The sequence below is a fragment of the Zingiber officinale genome, chromosome 9B, assembly GCF_018446385.1.
Source record: "Zingiber officinale cultivar Zhangliang chromosome 9B, Zo_v1.1, whole genome shotgun sequence".
NCBI classification, from domain to species: Eukaryota; Viridiplantae; Streptophyta; class Magnoliopsida; order Zingiberales; family Zingiberaceae; genus Zingiber; species Zingiber officinale.
Window position 1 is genome coordinate 101,817,180 of NC_056003.1, and position 25,342 is coordinate 101,842,521.

The 25,342-nt window shown below is 34.7% G+C and overlaps 1 protein-coding gene across 4 annotated transcripts; it reads left to right on the forward strand.

Annotated features, from left to right (window-relative positions):
• The first annotated feature begins 1,873 nt into the window (after nt 1–1,873).
• Nucleotides 1,874–12,994, forward strand: LOC122024059 (glycerophosphodiester phosphodiesterase GDPD4-like). 4 transcript variants are annotated; one of them, XM_042582582.1, is made up of 9 exons: nt 1,874–2,122; nt 2,212–2,298; nt 2,376–2,476; nt 2,773–2,836; nt 3,842–3,922; nt 4,119–4,211; nt 11,740–11,829; nt 12,343–12,470; nt 12,648–12,994. In XM_042582582.1, exons 1-9 carry the CDS (start codon nt 1,925–1,927, stop codon nt 12,805–12,807), a joined length of 1,002 nt encoding a protein of 333 aa, XP_042438516.1. In that variant the 5' UTR covers nt 1,874–1,924; the 3' UTR covers nt 12,808–12,994. The 4 variants fall into 4 exon arrangements, with proteins under 4 accessions (XP_042438516.1, XP_042438517.1, XP_042438518.1 ...); XM_042582583.1 differs by having other exon boundaries at nt 2,776–2,836; XM_042582584.1 differs by having other exon boundaries at nt 2,379–2,476.
• Nucleotides 12,995–25,342: the final 12,348 nt, after the last annotated feature.

The window sequence follows — 25,342 nt, forward strand, 5'->3', positions numbered from 1 at the left end:
GAGGATGGCCGGTGGCATGCTTAGCCGATGACAATGACAGCTAGCGAGGGAAGAGGATGTGACATGTCTCCTTATCGGTGGCGACATGTCTCAGCCGGCTAAAGTAAAAGTAACCCCTCCCCCACCCCTCTCCTATTTTCTCACGTCTTCCAAAACTTAAAAGAAAAAACCTCCACCAAAATGACCCAAATGAGATTCTTATCCATGTGACCCTTCCCCTTCCATCCACCGCATCAATCACCAACCCAATCACCAACTAATTGGCAAGTCAACCGACTTCAATCAGTGAAGGAATCTAAAGTAGTCACCCATCATGATTGTGTAAGGATGAGTAAAAATCCAATGGTTACTATCCGATTAATTTTGAAAGTATTGTTTGACCCTATTAAAATTTTCGATTAGCTATAGAATAAATCGAGAAGCATAGATGATGGTATAAAAATTTGAATTGCTCAGCTATAATGTGTCTTTGATTAAATTCAAATCTTTGTTATCTAGGGAGTCCATCCTATTTACCATTGCATCATAAATCTAAGACTTAGTTAAATCGAAATAAACCATCAAACCAATTAAATTTGAAAGTTCAATTGTATTAATTTGATTTTTTTTTTAAATAATGATTTCAACTTATTCAATTCGGTCTTATTTTTAAAATTTAGTTAAACATATTAAATCAATAGAATCAGGGTCAATTCATTATTATATTTGTGAGTTTTTACATGCTCATTTAATTTTAGAGATGTGCTGTCTTTTGATCAGGTTCAGCCCACTGAGTAAATATGGAAATACTCATGGTAATTCAGTCAGCAACCTTTACCATTTACTATCGCACCATAAATCCTTAAAAAAAAAAAAATTCATTCAGCAACCTTTATCATTTACTATCGCACCATAAATCCTAAAACTTAAGTTAAATCTAAATAATCGATTAAATCAATTAAATTTAAAAGTTTAATTTAATTAATTTAAAATTAGAGTTAGGATCAATTGACTATTATATTTGTGAGTATTTACGGATTCATTTAATCTTAAAGATAGCGGTCTCATCCAACACAATCGAGATTTACGGATCAATTGATCAAGAGTTACTAATAGGTGGGATCTCAAAGACCTTACCTGAATAATAAATGAGGTCCATAAAATCTCACTTATGAATGAAATGATCTATTTTTTGGATCGCACTTTACGATCCAGAGGATCCGACCTCCGCCCAACATAATTCACTCAATCGATTTTCATAATTAAAAATTTATTGTAAAATCTATCTTTATCCTTTTCCATGTCCAGTTAAATTTATGCTCATCTCACGTGTCTCTCATAATTTATTCTTAAATTATATAAAGATAAATAAATAATGGAATTAGCCTATTACTGGCCACCAAATTAACTAAAAAATAATAAAAAATATTTCTATATACATCCGTTAAAAATTAATCATTTATCCTATTATAATAAATTTATCATCTCCTAACCCAGCTAAACTTCTCATCGCATAAAAACTTCTAATCCTGATACTATGTGAATTCACCAAACACTTTATTGGTGTGGTAAATATATCCCTTTTGATTCCTTTATCACTAATTTAATATTATTAGACACCAACTTAATAATAGCACTATTTTAGGTCAGCTTATCTTTTTTTAAAAAGAGAATTTTTAAATAGAAAAGAGAAAGCGAATAATTTAAAATTAAACTAAATTAAATTAATTAATTTAAATCTCTCTTTTTTTTTTTACAATCTTATCGTGGAAATTGTTAATTTACACTTTTTATTGATTTCCTTTAGTTTTATTTTTGTTGATGATGGCGATTTGTGGAATTTATTATTATTATTATTATTATTTGTGTGTATTAAGTGGAACAAAATGAATCTGGAAGCGAATTGCAAGAGTCGAATCACTAGAAGGAAATTACACAAATCGAAATGAGGGTGATCGCCGGCGGCGGGCGGCGTTCTTCGCCGTCCTCCTCTCTCCTCCCTCATTATTCCTCGACCTACAGGAAGCCTGCACGAGCTAAGTTCTATCGCATCCCCTCCAAGAGGTGGCTTCTTCTCCTCCTCGCTTTCCTCGCCGTTGCTCCCCCTCTTTTCTTCCACTTCCGCTTCCGCCGCTTCCATCAGGTACTATGCCGTCTTCCATTCACCTAGTTGAGAAACCCTAGATTTTACTTATCGTCCATCTTCTCTGTTATCCATCGTGATTGACTCAGATGCGCTTGAGGAAGTGCGGGTGGTTACAAAGTCCTCCCCTTGTCTGCGCTCATGGTGGAGATTCAAGCAGAGCCGTCCCCAACACCGTAAGAATGGTTCTCTCTCGTTTTTTTTCCTTCTTTTTTTTTTGCTATGACTTTTTCTAGTCGTCCTGACGTGCTAGCAGATGGATGCTTATCGGATCGCCATCGATTCTCGAGTCGATTGTATAGAAATGGATATCTCTCGCTCTTCAGATGGAGTGTTGTTTTCGTTGCATGATAGGTGATGTTCGTTTTCTTGTCTTTTCCACTTGCTTTTGCTCAGTTCGTTGTTGTTGTTGTTGTTTTGGCATTACCAATAAAGTTCATTCCTTCAATGAACCAATTTGAAGTTATCCCAAACTGTAATTCAGTAATGAGTTTGATCTGCTGCAAATTTTCTTTCAAGAATTACTTTTGACTTTGTGATAAAATTTACTCCAAACTTTGGAAGCTGCATATAATTTGCTAGTGGCTTCTTCAAATCTTCCTAGGATTTAGCATAATTCATAGAGCTAAATCTTACCACACACAACACAGCAGGGATCTGCAGAGGATGTCTGGTAATAGTACAGCAAGAGTTGGTTATATGAACATGAATGAGGTAAGGATTTTATTGTTCATTGTGGTACGAAACCTATATAGAATGTGCATATTCCTTTCTTCCAAAAATTATGAGCCTAGAATCAGATCTTAAATGGACTATTTACTCATCATGAAAGAGTTGAACTTATATCAATTGTTTTTAATCATCACATTTTTTAGTAGTAGCATCTTTGATCCCTAATGGTCTAGATGTTTCATGTATTTTACAAAAGAAAAATCTTATAACAAGCACAATATATCTATGAAAGATAATGGAAAAAACAATTGTATTACATGGTTTGTATTGACCAAGATAATGAAGCAATTTTCGTCTCAAGCAGTGTCAAATCTGAACCTCTTCATTATTATGGTTTAAAAAAAAAATCTGATATCATCTATAAGTACTAAGACTTACTGTTGTTATATATTAGTTAAGTCATTACATGTTATATATTAGTTTGTCATTACCTGTCATGATTTATTAATTCATTGCTTGTTAAATAATGTATTTGCATATTGCATAAATGTCATTTGCCACTCAACATAACAAATTCTGCACTGTACATATTGAAGTATATAGATACACTGATTTGTCTTGCTAGATTCATACCATTATGGCTTTTCTCCTTTGAGCTGAATTCTACGTTCTTGATTGTTTGACACATGATACACAAGATCTCCCTTAACCATCTATTTCTATATTTGAGCTTGTTCACTATTAAAATGGTTAATCCATACGAGTTCTTTGTTCGAGATTGGTTAGAGAAGGGCCAGAGTGGTTACCTTGATAAGTTGATTAACTTCTATACATTGGTTGGGTAGGATCTATCTTCATGAACACAACTGTAATTCATTGGAAGCCAGCTGGTTAGACAGTTTAATTATTTGCACTTTTATTGAAATCACTTTCTTTCATTAAAATTTTTTTGGAAAAGGCCTTGATCTCTACAATAATTACTGTTTATCAATCTTTTTTTATGTTGGAGAAATAACATTCATATGATGATCTTTTAGTTTGATATAGATAAAGGAACTAGATGCAGGGAGTCAGTTTCCTCAAGAATTTCATAATCGAAAGGTTCCCACAGCTGAAAGTGCTTTGGCGGTATAAGCCACTTTCTCTCATGAACTTTTTTTCTCTTCCTCTTTGAGCAATAAAGATAAGACAGTTTATTAGATATCAAAGAAAAAAAGTAACCAAACTATGTATGGTCTAAAGGTTAAGATTTTTTGGGTCAGCCCAAAGTCTGTTATTAATATTGGTCTGATTACATGTTCTGTGGTTTCATTGTCTTCTGCAGTTAATAACAAGCTCAGTTGGGAAAGTAATCTTGGATGCTAAAGTTGGTCCTCCTTCATATGAGAAAGACTTGGCAAAGGATATATTGTCAATTGTAAGTTGCTTATTTGTTCAAATTTTATAATTTATACTCATTTGACTTCTGAGAAAAAAATACCAGAAGTCAGATGCTTTAGTTTGGAAATATCTTCTTTTGAATATTTTCTTATTTTTGTTTTTAAAAGTTTCTGTTGATGCAGCACTGAGACAAATAAACTCACTAAGAGAAAACCACAACTCACAAATATAACTCAAAATTTTGTTAATTCAATGATACCAAACAAGAGGAGATTGGGGTCCTCTTGAAGACCCAACCATTATTTCCCCCCACTAAGGAGAACTCAACTACAAACAAGTTGTCAACTTCTCTTTTTGGGTTGTTGTTTCCCAATTGTTGGTGCAATCATGTTGCAAGTGGTCAAGTTTGACCAAGTTGTTTTAATATGTTTAGCAAAGGGCTTAAGTTAGGATCATCTTGTCTTTCTGGTATGTATAGTGAGTGTGCAAGTTGCATATGTTGATTGAAAAGCTAAAAGGCCAAGGTTGACTAGGAGCTTGACAAATTAAGAGAAATGTCCAAGAGGTAGAGGTTGACTAGGAGCTTGGTTGGATGATTGAAGGCCCAAGGTCATGGTTGATCAAATGCTTAGTAGTTGATGCTAAAGTCCAAGAGGTTGAGGATGACTAGGAGATTGACAGGTGATAAAGTCCAAGAGATTGAGGATGACCTAGAGGTTAGAAATTGTTGATCTTGGTTAGTTTCTTGTAAGGTCAAGATTGACTAGGAGTTTAGTAGGTTGCTATAGAGCTCGTGACTTAATGCAGTCAATTTGTTTGACTAAGTTGTTGGTGCAATTATGTCGTTAGTGGTTGAGTTTGACCAAGTTGTTTTGATGTGGTCGACCAAAAGCTTAAGTTAGGATCATATGTTTAGTGACTGTGCAAGTTGCACATGTTAATTGAAAACTAAAAGGCCAAGGTTTATTAGGAGCTTGACAAATTAAGAGAAAAGTATAAGAGGTAGAGATTGATAGAAGTTTGGTTGATGATTGGAAGTCCAAGGTTTTGGTTGCTTGGTAGTTGATGCAAAAGTCCAAGAGGTCAAGAACTACTAGGAGATAACTTGATTAACTGGGAGTTTAGCAGGTTGTCATAGTGCTCGGAGAGCTCATGACTTGATGCGATCAATTTGGAGTGGTGTTGGTTAGATGGCTTGGAGGCTAGGAACAAGATGGGTTCGTGTGTGAGAATCATCGGCAACATTTGAAGGCCTAGAGGAGAGGCCTTTAGGCATGAAGGTAAGTGAGCTTTGAGAGGTTACTAGTGTGAAAAATTCCTAGGGATTGGAATTTTAGGAACATGTCAACGTGATGATGTATTGACTTGTAGAAGCCTTTGACCAAGGAACAAGTGGCTCCTTATCATAGTCAATGGTCAGGTTTGATCTTGGAGCTTTACATAGGCTTTCAAGATCATAAGGCAAGTGAAGTTGAGATCTCTAAGCAGATTCATGACTGGAAATGACCCTAGTTGACTAGAGGGCTAAGTCAATTGTAAGCGCTCTATTTGAAGAACAAAATGTTTTTGCTCGGACTCTAGTTGACAGTAGTCCAATTTATTGAAAGCGTATCTAGTTGGCAAGACAGTTGACTATTGGTTGTATAATAGTTAGATTTTGAATTTGAATTAAATGGAAAGTACTCGGATTGACTTTAGGTGTTCGAAATGTAACTGTTGGAGAATTGTTTTTATAAGCCTTGGTCACCCTTTTGCTTGGCGATGGTGCATGAAAAAGTGCGCAATACTTTTAGGACAAAAGAACAAAAGTTAGACCACTGACAAAGGTTATAAATCAAGTGAAAGCTCATTTTTTGCAAGCGTTTCAGTAACCATTTTTCGTACTCATTTTGCATAGCATCTTTGTGAGACAAGATTTCTGTACGAAGTTTTTGTAATGGGATTTCAAGGAGTGACTCGCCTAAAGAATCAAATTGTGGAGTAGTGCAAGGATGTCCGACCACGTTAAATCTTTCTTGTTAGTGTTGATATTTGATTTCAAATCCATTGTGCTAACTTTTATCTTTGCCTTACTTTTGCAAGAGTGATGATAAAGTTGTGGTCATCAGTTAGTTAATGTTCTTACTAGGTCTGCTATTATCATGACATCTGAAAATGTTGTTATTGTAGACGATGAGAGCATAGGCACTCAAGACTAAATGACTATAACTTGTGACAAAGTTAATATACAAGTGAGGTAACAAATCCTCAAATTTGAATATAATCTATATTTAAGTTGGCAATTTATATGAATTCTTGAAAGAAATAGTTTCTCTTACAGTATAGCTTTATAAAATGGATAAAAAAGCTCAAAGAGAAGTTTTTATGGGAAAATCCATGTTTATGAATGCAAAAAGATTATCCATTCTATGCTTTATATTTGTTATCACTTTATACCATTTCATTTGTAGTGCTACTATGTGTTTCTTGTTGAAGCTCAGTAGAACACAAATGTGATAGCAGATGTAATAAAATAAGTTAATTCTCTAGGTTGATGATCTTTAAAATCATAAGTACATTCACATACCAATCAAAGTCTTTATACATTTATCCGTTATTAAATGAATATCTTGCATTCTTCTTTGTTAAGCTTGTTTTGTTCAGCCTCCTCATTCTCTCTCTTAGGATGTAAACGTGTCATTTTGTGTAAGTTGAAGTCATGGTTAGTAGTATGTTGAAATATATTTGAAAGGGTCAAATCATGAAAGGCCTCTTCAACATCATGCTTTGTAGTTTAATTAAATATGGTGGCAAAAGGCGAATACGCTCGCCCCCAGTGCCCCCGCCAACCCGTCCTAGGGTCAACACGGAGGAGGTAAATCACGGGCAGCTACTAGCCTTTGGAATAGTGACTAGCACATAAGAGAGTTATTTACCTCAGAGAATGATCAATACGTAGGTGAGACGACGATGCTGGTTGGCTTCTTAGTTTTGGAGATTCATCTTAAATGGACTCGCCACTATAAAACTCTTGTGCAGTTAAATTAGGTGATTTTGTTAAAGGCTTATTGGTTTTGAGTGAAGGTTTAGGATGCAATCTTTTTTTTTTGTGCTACTTTTGGATATTTAATTTCCTTTTCAACTTGGGTTAATGTATTTTTAATCTGTGAAATTCTATATTAAGGTAGTATTCTCTCTCTACCGCAGCTCTGCTCGTGACGAACCAGTCATGGCCGGTCCTAAGCCTAGATAAATTAGGAGGGTTACGTTAGGTTGCTAGCCAGCGTTAAAACTATGACAAATATTCAATAAATGAATCCATTAAACTATTGTGCTAATGCTAGGTTGTTCCATTGGAAGGAACGCGCTATAAGGTCCGACTGTAACATCTTGGAAAGGACCGCTACATCTCCAGAACTTGGGTGTAGTGTTAAATATGCAAGAGTTGGTGTTGCAGGGTCCGACTGTAACATATCGGTAAGGACCGCTACATCTCCATGAGAACTTGAGTGTAGTGTTAAATAGGCAAAAGTTCTCACACCATAGGTTGGATAAGAATAAATAAGATAGGAAAACTAATAATCTAAGATTTAGAACATAGAACATAGGAACCTTCACTAGTAAATCAATGGAGATAGTAGATACGATGATTAGGAGAAGAATTAGTATTTTATGTGTATAAGAGAAAAATGGGTAGGTGAGAATGAACTGATAGAAAACTCGAGTTTTAAGTTATGGTACACAAGAAAGAGTAAAGCAAGAAATGGAGTGGATATTGTTGTAGATAGTTCGTTAAAGGATGAAGTTATAGAAGCAGTTTGAAAAGAGGATAGAATTATCGCCTTTAAGATAATAGTGGCGAAAGAAACTATAAATATAATTAGCGTATATGCACCACAAGTAGGATTAGAAGAAGCTACCAAGTTAAGATTTTGGGATGATTTAGATGAAATATTATAAAATATTCCGCCAAATGAAATGATTTTAATAGGAGGTGATCTAAATGGACATGTCGGAGTGAAAAATGAGGAATATGAGAGGGTACATGGCGGTTATGGCTTTGGAATGAGAAATGAGAAGGGAAAACTATATTAGATTTTGCGATAGCATATGACCTTATATTAACTAATACGTTTTTGAAGAAAAGAGAAGAACACTTACTCACGTTTAAAAATGGTAATAATAAATTGCAAATTAACTTTCTTATGATTAGGAAGAAGGATAGAAAAATTTATAAAGATTGCAAGGTTATCCCCAGAGAAAGCTTAACCACCCAACATAGGTTAGTAGTGTTGGATATACGCCTCAAACATAGTATCAATAGAAAGAAAATATAAACGACTACTAGAATTAAGTGGTGAAAGTTAAAGGATGGAAAACAAAATATATTTAAGAAGAAGGTAGGAGTACAGGCATTAGCTAAAATATACGTTGATTCTAATACGACATGGGATAAGATGGTATCAAATTTGAAAATAGTAGTTAAGAATATACTCGGTGAGTCAAAGGGATATGCACCACTAAGTAATGAATCTTAATGGTGGAATGAGAAAGTATAAGAGAAAGTGAAGGCAAAACAAATAGCTTATAAGGAATTATATATTTATAAGAATGAGGAAAACTTAAAAAAATATATGATAGCCAAGAAAGAAGCTAAGAGAGTAGTGAATGAAGCAAAAAAATAAAACTTTTGAACCTTTATATTAAAAATTGAATATAAAAGAAGGGGAAAGAGATATTTATAGAATAGCTAAAGTGAGAGAAGGAAGATAAGAGATCTTATCTAAATGGGGCAGCCTGGTGCATGAAGCTCTCGCTATGCGGGGTCTCGGGGAAGGATCCATTGTACGCAGTCTTACCCTGCTTTTTGCAAGAGACTGTTTCCAGGATGTGACCTTTTGGTCACAAGGTAACAACTTTAAAATGTATTAAAGATGAATGCAATAGGGTACTAGTAAACGATGGAGAAATAAAAGAGCGGTGAAAGAGATATTTTCATCAATTTTTTTAATAAAGGTTTAGGTGACCAACATAATTTAGGTAATTTAAGTAGGTCAAATGAACATAGAAATTTAAATTTTTATCATAGAATTCAAACTTCAGAAGAAGAACAAGTTTTAAATGGAATGCACAAAAGAAAAAACCATTGGACCTAGATGATATTCTGATAGAGGTATGAAAGTGCTTAGGGAAACAAGGTATTGAATGACTTATAAAATTATTTAACATGATATTGAAAATGAAAAAAATGTCTGATCGATGGAGGATAAGTACTCTAGTTCCCTTATATAAGAACAAGAGAAATGTACAAAATTGTGTAAACTATATGGGTATTAAACTAATGAGTCATACCATGAAACTTTAGGAAAAAGTAATAGGAAAAAGATTAAGGAAGGAGACTATGGTGATTAAAAATCAATTTGGGTTCATGTCTAGAAGGTCGACAATAGAAATTATACATCTTCTTAGATAATTAATTGAAAAATATCAGGAGCAAAAATAAGATCTACAGATGGTATTCATTGACCTAGAAAAAGCTTATGATAGAGTCAAGAGAAATTATATGGAGAATTTTAGAAAAAAGAGGTGTTAGCGTAACATATATTAAACTAATTAAGGATATGTACGAGGATGTAACAACTAGAGTAAAGACTTTAGGCAGAGTAATTAAAGCATTTCCAATAAAGTTAAGGTTACATCAAGGATCAACTCTAAGTTTCTATTTTTTACACTAATTATGGACGAACTCACTGCACACATTCAAGACACAGTATCGTGGTGCATGTTGTTTGCAGATGTTATTGTTTTGGTAGATGAAACACGTGAAGGAGTAAATGCTAAACTAGAATCTTGGCGGGAAACACTAGAAGGGAAATGTTTTAGGCTTACTAGAATAAAGACAGAATATATGGAATTTAAGTTTAGCAATATTAGATATAATAAGACAATTGTTAAGATAGAAGATGATGAGTTGTCCGGAACCGAGAGTTTTAGATATTTAGGATCATTTTTGTAAAATGATGGAGAGATTGAGAGAGATATCTTACATAGAATACAAGCAGGATGTTTGAAATGGAGGAGAGTGTTTGGTGTTTTATGTGACCGTAAAGTACCTCTAAAATTTAAAAGAAAATTCTACAAAACCGCAGTTAGACCTGCTATGTTATATGAAACTGAATGTTGGGCTATGACCCGAGCATATGAACAGAAGATGAGAGTTGCAGGGATGAGGATATTAAGGTGGATGTGTGGACATATGAGAATGGACAGAATAAGAAATGAGAGTATTAGAGAGAAAGTCGGAGACTCAGAGTTGCATATGTTGAGGGAAAACTTTGAGAGACACGCTTAAGATGGTATGGACATGTACTTAGATGACCAATAAATACTGCAGTTAGGCGATGTGAAACTATGACAAACACGTATATCAAACGAGGAAAAGGAAGACCAAAAAAGACTTGGTTAGCAAAAATAAAATAAAATAAAATTTATTTAAGTATAGATGTTGATATAGTACGAGATAGAGCTCAATGGCGTAAAAGGATCCACATTGTCGACCCCACTTAGTGGGATAAGACTTGGCTGTTATTGTTGTTATTCTCTCTCTACCGCATTGTAATAATATCTTTTTGCTTCAGTGGGTATTTAACATTTCTAACAATAAGCATTAACTCAACTGAATATGCATGCTGCATTGTAAGTATTGCCAAATTAGTGACTATTGTTTAGTAACAAATAATCAAATAGGTATCACCTACTAAGAATTATTTAATATCTATAAAATTAGAACCAATAAAATGTTGTATTGGATTACTAATAACATATTATATTGTCAATAATTGTGTTTGTTGTTCTGGATAAACAAATTGTATATTTCTTTAATAATATGATATCATTCGGTATTTTATCAATTATATAATCTAATATGGTTTGTTAATACTAAGGATCCATTAGTTTGATAGGATTTTATAATATTATTTTTTTTTCTTAAATATAATTGAATTTAATTATTGAACTTTACATATTAATCGTCCCATACTATTTTTTAATTATCTTGTGTATTATTATCTAATAGTATCCAATAATACTAATTTCAGATTTATTTTCATTAAAAAAATTAAATCACAAACCATAATAATTTTCATTCAGAATAATTTTCTTTCATGTTCCCGGACTAGTACATTTCATCTTTCTTATATTACAAAAAGAAACATTTTCATTTACTTCTAATATGGACTATTTACCTATAGGACTGGTTGGTATGATGAAACATGCACATGTTCTTTCCATCAGTGAATATCCGCATTGCTTAAGTTAAACAAGCACATTGACATAAACATTATTTATTATTTCAAACATTATGCAGTGGACATATTATTAACAAGCGTTCCTGAACAGACATGAATATCAAATCTACGTTATTGTGTATGAACATGATTGTGCTTCCAAGTGGTGGTTATGAACTTTGAGTATGTTTGCCAAGTTCTTCATGAGTAAAACCTTTTTGTTTAGGCTGTGTAAGCTTATGTTTGTCTTCCTTGTCTTAGTTTATATTTGTCCTAACAAATCAACCGCAATTATGACAGGTGAACAAAACTCACTGCCAAAATTGCCTTGTCTGGTCAAAAAGTGACATCTTAGGAAGAGATGTTACCGAGTTATCTCAAGACGTAATGGTATGATGCTATGCACCTTATTGCACCCCTTGTTTTGAACGCTGGTTAGTCAATTTTGCATTATTCAACCGTTGCACCATAATAAAGCAATGATGTTTGGTATGGGTGATAGAGTCAACATGGTGATTCAGGATAAAGGTCGATAAAATCTCCAGGAGTGGTTTTTTACTGTTGCAGAATCTCAGTTTAAGTTAGGGCTATTTAAATCTTACTATCTAAAAAGAAAGACACTTTTGAGTGATCTTGAATTTAATTGAGGGTAGCCATCATGTTAATCTGAAAACTTTGTTCATAAGTGATTTTAACAGCATTAACTTTCACTTGTACGAAGAAAGATTTGCCACGAATCAAATCTGTCAGAGTACCAAACTGTCACCCTGTGCTAGGAACTATCTCAGTATCTCTGGTTTGTTTCTTGACAAAAAGTTTAAGCAATGCATGCTGAATTTACTTTACAGCAAGTTTCCCATGATTTGAATCTGGACGGATCTCATTCTTTTGCTTGAACTACAGGTTGGATACATTGTCATGTCTGATCCCTCTACCGGCGCTAGAAGTAAACTTTTGAGAATGAAGGGTGCTGGAGTTGTGGGTGTCTACCATCACTTGGTTGATACGAAACTCGTGAGAATTTTGCATAGGTAGGAGCACAATTAACTCATTCTGTGTCGGGCAACCAACATATCACGATTTATATAAAGAACTGCCTGCTTTCTGTACTCGGGCAAATGACTGATAATATCCTCACATTAGAAAAAAGTCTTAAGTTTGCAAATCTATTGGAAAGGAAAATTGATGTGTTTTTCATTTGCAAACAGGGCGGGTAAGAAAGTCTATGCCTGGACAGTCGATGACTCGGAATCCATGCAAAGAATGCTGTTTGAAGGTGTCGACGCAATCATCACGAGCAATCCAGGTCTCCTTCAAGGTCTCATGCAGGACTTGAAAACAGAATGCCTTCAGGATGACTTTCCTTAATAGCAAAATATAATCAGCAACGACAGTTGTTTTTTTCTCCTCAATCTTATTTCATTCTTCAGATTCAGAAGAATGAAAAATACAATCAGAATGTCAATTAACTTCATTGTTTTTTTAAAGAAAATTGGACTATATTGGATCTATTATATACTATGTTACCTTCCATTACAAGAGGTTGATTTTATGACTTCAAGGTCACATGGGCCATGTAATTTATTATTGTGCTGAGACTCCTATACAAAATTTATATTTTACAACTACTATATAACAACTATATTAAAATATCATAATATTTATTGTCTTGTTTTGTAGCAAGTTACCATTATCAATGGAACATTAAATTAATACCAAGTATTGCATGAATAAGTAATGACCATTAATCCAAACTAAACTAAACGAAAGCATTAAAATAGATGTCGAGTAGATTGATTTTGTCAACATAAAATGAGAGACAAGAAAGGTGGGTTTTAAGCCTAGCAACAACCTCATACGATAAAAGGAAGAAGTGATGTGAAGGAGATGCAAACACGAATCGCACAGACAATGGGAAAAAAAGACTTAGTCACGGATGAGACATTGAACGTGAAAAGGATTCAAAGTTAACGAGAAAGGAGAAAAGCTACAAACACATGGGCGAGCAGTGGAAATCAATCAATCTTAAGAGACATTCATGGTGAAAGAATAAAAGGAAGTCCAATGACAAAATAAGTCGTGACTAAAAAACTCGTCTAAATTTAACATTAAATATACAATTGATATTTGGTACCGTTGCCCTCGACATCAGTCCCACTCTAGCTAGTTCGAGTTGTCAAGCTACCTGACCGTTGGAGTAGGGATCGTTTGGTCACATTTTCAGAATAATATGATATTATCCATTTTGACCTTATGTTCTCTCATATCTTTACTTTTAGACTCTCTTCAAAAGGTCTCATGTCAGTGAAGATATCCTACATCTTTTTATCCTCATGATCTTTTCTAAATCATTTCAATATGAGATTTTGATTGAATCCAACAATCCTTCCCTCAAACGAAGGACCATAATTACTCTCATGATCCGGGTTTCCCCGTGAACATCTGATTATCCTGACTTACACTGGGTCTTCCCGTAATCATCCATATTTTGTCAACTTTACCTACTCGAGACCTCTCTGTGAACATCCGATCATCCTGATCTATTTTGGACCTCCCTGTGAATATCCAATAAACATATGGAGACCATTTAATCTTTTCAATCACTGCCTTTGGTCTAGAGACGGATCAAGATAGACAACACTAGAGGATCCCGTCTGCTGACCGTTGAACTAGTCCGAGTTAATTTTTTTCACTCCGAGTTGAGTTACTAGCTAGGCCGAGCCCTCTAGTCTGATCGAGTTCTTTTGGCCGAGCTCGACATGTCACAAACAGAGAAGGGATACTATCTCTCTTTTTCTCATGATCTCCGCACGTATCTTGTCCTCTCTCATTTATAAATATTCAAATATATGCTCTCTCACTTTCTCTATTTTTACTCTCTCTTCTTATTTACCACATGGTGATTTAAATATTGGAGTGATTTTATTAGGATAACTTCCGACGAATCTTTTGACGTAATCTATGCAGAGCAAAGAAAGTATCCCAACGAGATTCAATGAAGCGATTAGATTTTGACTCCATCAGTACCATACATGACTATAAATTAATTATATAATATATAACTTTTTACGATTAAAACATCGTATATAATATACATGATAGTAATTTAGTTTTTTTTCCTCCGGTATTATGATATCGTAGTAGGATATTTAGATTATCATTTAAGTATTCATGATTCAATTTTTAATTATAATATATTTATAGATTTTTTTTAAAATAGGATGTATAATCAAAAGATTCTAAATTTCTGAATACCTACTTTTTTTATTTATCCTGGTAAAAATTTTATAGGATAATATCAGTCCTTCTAGGATTAGTTAGACTAATTGAATTTATTAATTTTTTTTAATGATAACAATTTAGTTTATGGATGCTATTTTAGTAGCGGTTTCATTTGTTGGAATTTATTTGCTGAACAGAATATGGACCAGATCATCTATCTTAACAATTCAATTTTGTTTTTTTTTTAAATTTATATAAAATTTTAAAACATGATCCAAATTAAAAAATATCCAAAATAAAACCCAACATGCTTGATTTTATTTTCAGTTCAAATCAGAGCATTGATTTTTTTTTTTTTTTGGCCTACCCTTAATTTCTATTTCCAACCAATCTTATCTTTTAATAATAGACCTTAAAAATCAAGCATTTCTCTCAATATTATTCTTAAATCAATAGCTTTCTACAAATCTACTGGAATTACTAGCTTCATCCATTAGAGCAAATAATTATTTGTATTAAACAACCAATATAATATATTTTATTATTTGAGATTTTTTAATGAATTATTATGCAAACGCTAAAATCCTAAAAGTTATTTTCTCCATGCTTCTCATCCAAACACTCAATCAATATTAATTGACAATACATCTGTATCGAAACTAGCCCAGTTCAATTATTCAATAGTAATAATCAAGTTTTATCTTATTAAATGGAGTTAGTTATATAGATCATTTTATATCATTGAATTATTTCCTTAGAATAGTACAGTAGTTAAGATATAGAATATTGTCACATGTGGTCTTGGGGTCAAAATTTGACGTGTCTGAGCATGTCCTCTCCCATACCTTGCCACTTGCACTATTGGCTAGTAGTCATCCGTGGTTTACCTCCTCCATGTTAGCCTAGGGACGGGCTGGCGAAGGCATTGGGGCGATCGAATCACCTTTTTGCCACATTTTACACGATTGAATTTTATCTCCTACTATCATCTATATTTAAATAAATTTTATTTTATTTTATTATTACTAACCAAGTCTTTTTGACCTTTCTCTTTCTCATTTGAAGTGCGTATTTATCATAGTTTCACATCGCCTAACTGGAGTATTTATTGATCGTCTAAGTACATGTCCGTACTATTTTAAACATGTCTCTTAGAGTTTTCCCTCAATAGATGCAACTCTGACTTTCTCTCTAATGTTCTCATTTTTTATTCTATCCATTTTCGTATGTCCATACATCCACATTAGCATCCTCATCTTTTGCTCATGTGTTCGAGTCATAGCCCAACATTCAGCTTCATATAACATAGCAGGTCTAACTATGATTTTATATAATTTTCCTTTAAGTTTTAAAGGTATTTTATGGTCATATTAAACATCCGATACTCTCCTCTATTTCAACATCCTACTTGTATTATATATAAGACATCTCTCTTAATCACTCCATTTTATAAAAATAGTCCAAAATATCTAAGCTCTCGGTTACGAGCAACTCGTCATCTCCTATCTTAATAATTATTTCATTATGTCTAATACTGCTAAACTTAAATTACATATATTCTGTATTTATTCTACTAAGCCTAAAACATTTCCCTTCTATTGTTTTCCACCAAGATTCTAGTTTAGCATTTACTCTATGTGTTTCATCTACCAAAATAATATTATCTGCAAATAACGTGTACCACGATATTGTGTCTTGAATGTGTGTAGTGAGTTCGTCCATAATTAGTATAAAAAGATAGGAACTTAGAGTTGATCCTTGATGTAACCCTATCATTGTTGGAAATACTTCAATTACTTCGCCTGAAGTCTTTACTCTAGTTGTTACTGTAAGTACCCCGGGTTTTGATGTGATCAACTAAATTAAGGTTAGGCTATGCACATTTGATACTTTGCATTTGAGTGTGCAAGGACTGAGGAATGTAAGAAGTCGAGCGAAAGACACGGCGGATGAGAATGATGACATTGGAATTGAGTTGACAGGCTCGGTGCATTTGATGGATGAGAAGCTGCTGAAGAGTATACCGATGGATCGAGAAAGACATGTGCGACATTCTGAAGGACAAGAAGCCAGAGCAGAAAACTGCTTAAGGAGAAGGCCGGAGTTAGGTTTAGAGCAAGATCAACTCTGGATGGCTGGAGGATCACTTGAGAGATCGGAGAAGAAGTCGGATGAGTCAGCTTCGGCACTCGGACTAGTCCAAGAGCCTGGGCTACCTTAGCACCAGCCAAGCGCCCTTTTAGGTCATTGCAATGTAGATCACTTTTGGGTTCACATCAGTAATGGTCTAGGCACCCAGACTGGTCTAGGCGCCCGGGAGGAGATAAAATTTTATCCTTGTGCCATTGTGTAGTCGTTGCACAATGGATAAATTGTCATGCTGGAGGTGCCTAAATCCCCATCTAGGCGCTCAGAGATGCCAGGTTATGAAAATGGATATTTCGACCAGTGAACTATAAATAGAGCCCTGATCCTCTTAGTTCAAATAACACTTTCTCTATACTCATATTTCTTATTGTATTTCATTGTTTGAATTATCAACGTCTTGTACAAGGTTTCTTCGCCTCTAACTTGTGTTGAAGAAGAAGTCTACTAGAAGAGCTTCATTTGCCTTAGATTAGCAACTTCTTCGGTTGCAAACCAAGTAAATTTTGTTTGTCTCATACTTTCTTTTATGCAATTCAATTTTGATTATTAAAGTGTTTTTTATAACCTAACATCGAAAGAAAGAAAAGGGTATCTTGATTTAAATTGTAGGGCTATTCACCCCCTTCTAAGCCAGACAGTGAGGGACCAACAGTTATATCCTCGTACATATTCTTAATTAGTTTAATATATGTCACTTTAGCACCTCTCTTTTCTAGAATTCTCCATATAATTTCTCTTGAGACTCTATCATAAGTTTTTTCTAAGTCAATGAATATCATGTATAGATCTTTTTTTGCTCCTAATATTTTTTAATTAATTGCCACCATAAGAGGCCAACAGAATCGGAGTCTACAAATCCGCAAAAGATCTCTAGGAAAAATTCCTAGAGCTTCACGAAGGATCCTTCAAAGCCAAGCTCTCAAAAAGAGATTTACTTCGGAATAACGAATCTTCGATTGAAGGAAGGTGAACTGGTCCCTCAATTGCATGTCAAGCTAAAGGAATTGATCACTGAACTCAGGAATCTGGGAAAAAAGGTAACCAATTAAGATTCGCTAAGGTACGCGCTTAATGCTTTTCCTAGAATACCTGAATGGTCAACTCTAATAGATGCATATTATATCTCTAGAGACTTAGAGGTAAGTAATTTAGAAGAATTATTTTCTACTTTTGAAATTCATGAGTCTAGATGCGAAGATCTAAAGAAGAAGCCGAAGCAGAACATTATCTTAAAGGCAAAGATAGATGAACCAGATTCTGAAACATCTTTCAATGATGATGAAACAACATTTTGGTAAGAAAGTTTAAGAAGTTTTTGAGAACTAATAAATTCAATCAAGTGCTGACCAAAAGAAAAAAAAAAAGAGAGTGAGATGCTATCACTGCAATGAAGAAGAGCATGTCAAAGACAACTATCCAAAACTGAAGACCAAGGAGAATGACAAAAAGCCAACCCAGACAAAGCATAAAAATCTAAAGGTGACGTGGGACAAAACGTAGTCAGAGTCAGAGATTGAAGTCCACGCCAAACTTGCCCTGATGGGAAGTCACCAAGAAGAAGACTAAGTAAGCTCATTCAAAATAAGCATCGAAAGCATCGATGAAAGGGGAGCAACGCCAGAGAAAAGTAGCACTACAGGGGGAGTTTCAAATAACAAAATTGATAAGGTAAGTCAGGTATGATCTCTATCTCCTGACCAGTTATACAAATTTATTAAAACACTATCTAAAAATTCTGTCAACTAAAAAATGATAATAAAAGATTATTAAAAGAAAACAAAGAGCTAAAAGTAACTTTAGTAAAATTTTGTCGACTAGAAGATTTCGACAAAATAAAAATAGAAAATTAAAAATTAAAAGAAAAAAATAGAAAATTAAAAATTAAAAGAACAAATAGAAAATTTAAAGAATTCTACATATTTAAATATTGCTACTTCAAATTTTAGAAATAATTAAGAACTAAATTGATATTTTAAATATCATAAGGGTTAAATTAAAAAATTATCATGAAAATGTATTTCTAGAAAGCTTTTGATTAATTTGGTAGAAAGGAACCTATATTGGTTCCAAAATCATAGTTAGATTAAATGTTATGCATGTCTTACTTTTAATATTTTTTTATTGTCTAACATTTTTCAAATAAATTGTTTCAAATAATTTATATTCAAAATTAATTAGATCTTAATTTTTTGAGAAAGAGGATTTCATTGCTTATTTGTAGAAAAAAATTCAAAAATTTTTTGACCGTTGTATTATTTTTTATGAACTTTTTAACAAAAATCAGAATTTTCAATTTAAAATTATTTCGTAGAGTTATTCTTGAAAATTTTATTTTTATGTGATAAAATATATTATTATCTATTAAATAAAATTTTTTATTGTTATTAAATTTCTTGTGAATTTTTTATAAAAATATTAATTTTTAATATTAAAAATTCTTGAACATTTAATTTTTGAAAATTTAATTTTTTTTACAAATACACTTTCTCTATTACATTCTCAAAAAATTTATTAAGATTTTTTGAGCTTAGAAACTATTTTTAAAGAAACTACGTCTTGTTGTAGAAAACAATATATTATTTTTTAAATTATTTTACTTTTTTGTGAAAATTTTATCACTGCTTTGAATATGCCTGTTTAACTAGTATAAATTTTTTTTAGAGTTTTTTAGTAATTAAAATTAATTTGAAAATTTGTTTTTTAAAGTTACTTTATAAATTTCAAAAGTTTAGATTTTTAAAATTTAAAATTCATTATTTTTCTGAATGTTAGTCATTTTTTCTCTTATAGATTATCTCGGATTTATTTCAAAATTATTTTCAAAGATTTTCCCTATTTTTAATGTGATGAAAGAGGAAAAATTAGGGATTAAGTCTAGGGGAGGGTACATTTTGATTTTGCATTACATGCATTTTGATTTTGCTATTATTAATTACAAATGATGTACCTGTTATTTTACTATTATTTATTTTGGTTTATCCCAACTTAACTTGAATTACTTAGGTCAAAAAGGGAGAGATTATAAGTATCTCGTGATAGTTTTAATGGGATCAACCAAGTCAAGTTATGTCTTGTTGTATTTTGATCCTTGTGTCTAAGTGTACAGGAACTTAGTGTTGGATCAAGAAGCGCTAGAGGAGAGGGGGGAGGGGGTGAATAACGCTCGTGGCTTTCACTTATCGTATTCGAAAATGTAGCGAGAGTTAAGCAACGGAATAAGAAAACAAACACAAAATGTTGGTCCCTTTTGAGGCCGGCAAGAGGGGAGGGGTGAATTGCCCTACAAAAAGAAACTCGAACCTTTCTCGGATTTCAACTATATAATCAACACTTGTAATAAATAAATAAAAGAGACTAAGTAAAGAAAAACAGACACCAGAGTTTTACTTGGTTTGCAATCAGGGGATTGCTAATCCAAGGAGTGTAAGCGCACTATCTGATTCTCCTCTGGGCGGAGTAGCCTCTTTACAACGTTGACAGCACAAATTAAAAGAACAGAATTGGAAGCACAGAAAGAATTGATTACAAGTTCGTTGCTTTTAATGTACGGATCAGTACTTTATTTATAGTACTGGTCCGGGCGCCTGAAAGTGGTTCCGGGAGCCCCCGGGGGGATAAACTTTATCCCCCAACGGTCAGATTGCGAAAATCGCGATTCTGGTCAAAATCATGCTCCGGGCGCCCCGGAGCAAAAAGTCAACTACGGTTGACTTTTTGTCTGGGATCACTTCTCCGTTAAGTCCCAGTCTCGGTCCGGGTCTGTTCGTTCCGGCTCCGCTAGCTTGGGTGATCTCGGCCTTCCGGAATAGGGCTCACCCGAACCCATGTTCCGGCCTTCTCCTCGAGCAGCCTTCCTTCCCGGTTTCTCGTCCCTCGAGCGCCGCGCACGCTCTTCTCGTCCACCGGTGTACTCTTCCGCGGACACCTCGTCCCTCAGACGCACCGAGCCCGTCGGCTCTCTCCCGTGCCGTCCTTCTCGCTAGCCGCGTCTTCCGCTCGACCTAACTTAGCTTGTTTGATCACATCAAAACACCTTGGGGTTCCAACAATCTCCCCCTTTTTGATGTGAGCAACCCAAGTTAAGTTAGGGTAACCATATGCAATAAAAACAATTTATATTAAAATAAGTCCAAATATTTTTCAATTGAAAAATTATAGTACCTCCCCCTAGACTTAACATACTTCTCCCCCTTTGATCACATAAAAATTGGGGTTATAAACAAGTCTAAGGTAAATTCAAACAAAAATATTTTTCAGATAAGAACAGTTATAAGTGTTAAAAAAAAATTTAAGTTTAAAACTTATCTCAGCATTCCCAAAAAAAAATTTTCAAATTTTTTTTTAAAAAAAAATTCTAAGTGAATATTCATAAGAAACAATTCTAAGTCAATTTTCATGAAAATTTCTAAGATAATAAAAAAATTTCTAAGTTAAGTTAGAAAGTTTTTAAATATTTTCTAACACAAATTGAATAACTCTTTTAAAGCATTAAGTAATTTAAATTAATGCTTTTTCAGTTAGTCAATTAAACTTTTCATTTCGATAGTTGGCTTCCAGGTCGTGGCGAGGCACTAGGCCTTTTTGGTTATTGGAGCAACAACCACTTCCTTAGACAAAGCCTCATAAAGAAATTAGTTGTTTAATTTCCTTGCTGAAAATGCTAAGTCTGACTTTAATTTTAAGTTAAACAGGTTTTTGGAATCCAGTAAAGGTTCCTACCTACAGGATTAACCAAGTATTTCCTAGGTATATAGATTTTTGATATATTTCTAATTTGACTTTGATGAAATCTATAATACCAATTTAAATTTCTAAAAGTAGGAATATTTGAACCATTAGATTTTTTCAATCTTTCTATTTCTTCTTTCAGTTTTTCATTTTCAATTTTCAATTTTTCAAAATCCTCTATAAGACATGATTTTGCCAAAATTCTCTTCGTTTCTAAAATTTCATTTTCTAATTTGGCATTTTTATTTTGTAATTTATACATGGATTTAGTCATCGCTTTGATACCAGAGTAAAGCTGATCAGGGGGTAAGAGGCATACCTCACTTACCATGTCGGACTTGAAGCCTGAATCTCCCCCTGCTTCACTGCTTTCATCCGAGGTCGCTCCCCCTTCATCGATGCTAGGTTCTGATATACTTTGTGTTAGGACCAAAAGTAGCTAGAGGGGGGGGGGGGGGGGGGGGAATAGCTCGTCGCGTTCGCTCGTTGTTCGGCGTTGCTTGTTTCTTCAAGGTTATGCAGCGGAAATACAAAGAAACACTCACACAACGCTAACACGGTTGGTTTACTTGGTATCCACCTCACAAGAGGTGACTAGTCCAAGGATCCACACCAACGCACACACCCTCCACTAATGAAACTCTCCTTTATGGTAACTACCAAGGACGGAGAAGCCCTACAAGACTCTCAATACAAGAAGAAGAAAGGGTAGTAAAGAAATACAAGCTTACACTGAAAGCACAAACCCTAACCCTAGTTTCTTCTTCTTGCTTTGATCCACCTCTTGACTTGGAAGAGCCTCCAAGAACCTTCAAGAACTGGCGATCTTGAGCTTGAGAGTGCTGTGGAGGAGCTGACAAGAGATCTGGAGTGAATCGGAGAAGAGAGTTTCGAAGGAATCGTGCGCCTGCGGCCTTTATCGACGCCAACGGTCGGATCCCGATCGATTCGAATGTTCCCAATCGATCGGGGAGGCTTTGGATCGATCCATGGATCGATCCAGAGCGCCTCTGTGCTCTGGGAAAAATGCCTGGATCGATCCATGGATCGATCCAGCGCTTATCGCGCGAAGCAGCCGCGTCCCAATCGATCCACTGATCGATTGGGACATCTGGATCGATCCACGGATCGATCCAGAGGCTCTCTGTTCGTTAGGAAAGGCTTGGATCGATCCAGTACTTGGTTTTTGCCCAAAACCAAGTCCCAAGCCTACCAAACCAACACCCAGTCAACCTTGACCTGTTGGTACACCATGCCTAGCATCTGGTCACTCCTTTGACCTGCTAGGACTTCCCACCAAGTGTCTGGTCAATCCCTTTGACCCACTTGGACTTTTCTATTCATGCCAAGTATCTGGTCACTCCCTTTGACCTACTTGGACTTCCATCAGATGTCTGGTCAATCCCTTTGACCTATCTGTATTTCCTCGTGCCAAGTATCCAGTCAATCCTTTGACCTACTTGGACCAGATGTCCGATCATCCTTGATCCATCTGGATTTTCCCTTGCCTGGCTTCACTCACCAGGGCTTTCACCTAGCTTCACTCACTAGGGTTTTCCATCTGCCTAGCTTCACTCACTAGGGCTTTCACCTGGTTTCACTCACCAGGACTTTCACCTAGCTTCACTCACTAGGGTTTTCCATCTGCCTAGCTTCACTCACTAGGACTTTCCTTCTTCCTGGCTTCACTCACCAGGACTTTCATTCTACCTAACATCCCAGTTAGGACTTCCCAGTCAAGTATCCGGTCAACCTTGACCTACTTGACTCTTCTTCAATCAATTTCTTATTGTCAAACATCTAAACTCAAACCAAGACTCAGCTTGGTCAACCAGGTCAACCTTGACCTGAGGGATGTTGCACCAACAATCTCCCCCTTTTTGATGTTTGACAATACCACAATAACACTTACAATACCACATGTAAGTTAGGCTAATCCTATAGCCTCAATCTTCATGCCACTAGATAATGAACACATAAATTAAGCTATTCATTCTCCCCCTAAGAGGGCACACTCCCTCTAGGTAATGAAAGCCTAACTTACACCCATGCACAGGTCCTTTCATTCTCCCCCTATTGGCACACATCAACCCATCTTTGGGCACACATCAACCCATGCCCCAATTTTGGGTACACATCAACAAATCCATTTGTTGACGACTCTCCCCCTGAAGAGTTGCTCATCGTTGTTCACAACATCACTCGTCGTGATCAACACGATAATGAAGGTCCCATACCCTTCATTTATCCTTAACTTCTCCCTCAATGTAGACAAATACCCAACCTTGAGCATTTTCTAACCACTTGAGCTCCCACTTGAAATAATGAGGATATCCACTCCCCATTTCAAGTTCAAAAGCTCATACATGAGCATTTTCTTTAAAGAAGGTTAACCACCTTCCAAGGTTCATGAAAAATAATTTTTCATGTCTTTAAAGAGTCCCTCCCCCTAAAGACATGATGGTAACTTCTGTCATTGCACCAACAATGACTTGGAATCCCTAAACCTTTAGGAAACCCAAATTTAGAAGTTTTGAGGTTCAAATACTCAAAATTTGAAACAAACCTCAACCTAAACTTCAATGAAGCCTTCCTTAACCAATCCATCCTTGTTTTCACATGAAAACACCCTTTGTATGTATACAAATGTATTTTAGGGGTTTGGAATGATTACCTAGACTCAAAGAGGTTCAAAGGTGCTGAAATCAGGCCTTCCCAGCCAAAATCAGCAACTTGGATCGATTGGAGTTGGGTTCCAATCGATTGAACCTTTCTGAATCGATCCACGGATTAGACTACTGATCGATCGGCTGATCGATCCGAGTTCTCGCGGGTGACTTGCCTTTTGAATCGATCCATGGATCGATTCAGGCACTCCAATCGATCCATGGATCGATCGGAGCTCTGATAGTTGCTGAAATTCCATTTCAGTCAACTTCAGAAACCCCTAAAAAATTCTACAAAAATCCAAAAATCATGAAATTTCGTGTAGACATTATTTAGGGCATATACTATCAAAGAAAAATAGTTTTCTATGAAAATACTTCATATTTTCAAAGATTGACACAAACTTGAAAGTTTGCAAAAACTCTAGCGTTTTCTTCAAATTTGTGTCTAACTATTCAATGGTGATTACTATCAAAAGATAGCCTTCACCAAGGTTTTCCAAAATCACTTTGAAAACATTTTCAAAACCAATATCCCATCATGTTCCTTGGGCATAATGCACATGACTTGTACATTAGCTTTCCCAATGATGGGAAAACACATAACTATGTGTTTTGATGAACCTAAAAACTCAAAAGAATGCACTAAATCAACATCTTGAGCTTTGTTCATTATCCTAACATCTCACTTGTATCTAATGTGCACTAAAGCACATACAAGTCACCTTATAGTCTTTGTGAGATGTAGATTTTGGTTTTGCCCTAATCTAGGGATCATGCATATCTATCTAGGCATTTCAAAGATATTAGACATCCACCTAGGATGTCACTTGTTAATTAGTGTTGTTAAATGCCATTTGTCCTTAATTACAAGGAATTAACCTAATGCATGATAATGTTATGACATACATCAAAATAAAATAACTTTCAAAAGAAAGATTCCTATTACTACATGATGTATGAATGTCATGACATGGTATTTTTGGATTTTGCATAATAAAACATGAATGCAAAAATATACATGATGTCATGGCATATGATAGGCAAACAATCATGGCAAGATTTAGCCTAAATAAAATATACCTAGATTAACTATCTAAGTATCCTTAAAATCTTAGCTAAACTTACAACTTAAACCT

What these genes read in the sequence shown, in the direction of transcription:
- LOC122024059 (XM_042582582.1), top strand. Translation starts at nt 1,925, where the DNA reads ATGAGGGTGATCGCCGGCGGCGGGCGGCGTTCTTCGCCGTCCTCCTCT. An exon ending in AGTTATCTCAAGACGTAATG is followed by an intron (nt 11,830 to 12,342) that starts GTATGATGCTAT and finishes CTTGAACTACAG; the next exon opens with GTTGGATACATTGTCATGTC. An exon ending in CTCGTGAGAATTTTGCATAG is followed by an intron (nt 12,471 to 12,647) that starts GTAGGAGCACAA and finishes ATTTGCAAACAG; the next exon opens with GGCGGGTAAGAAAGTCTATG.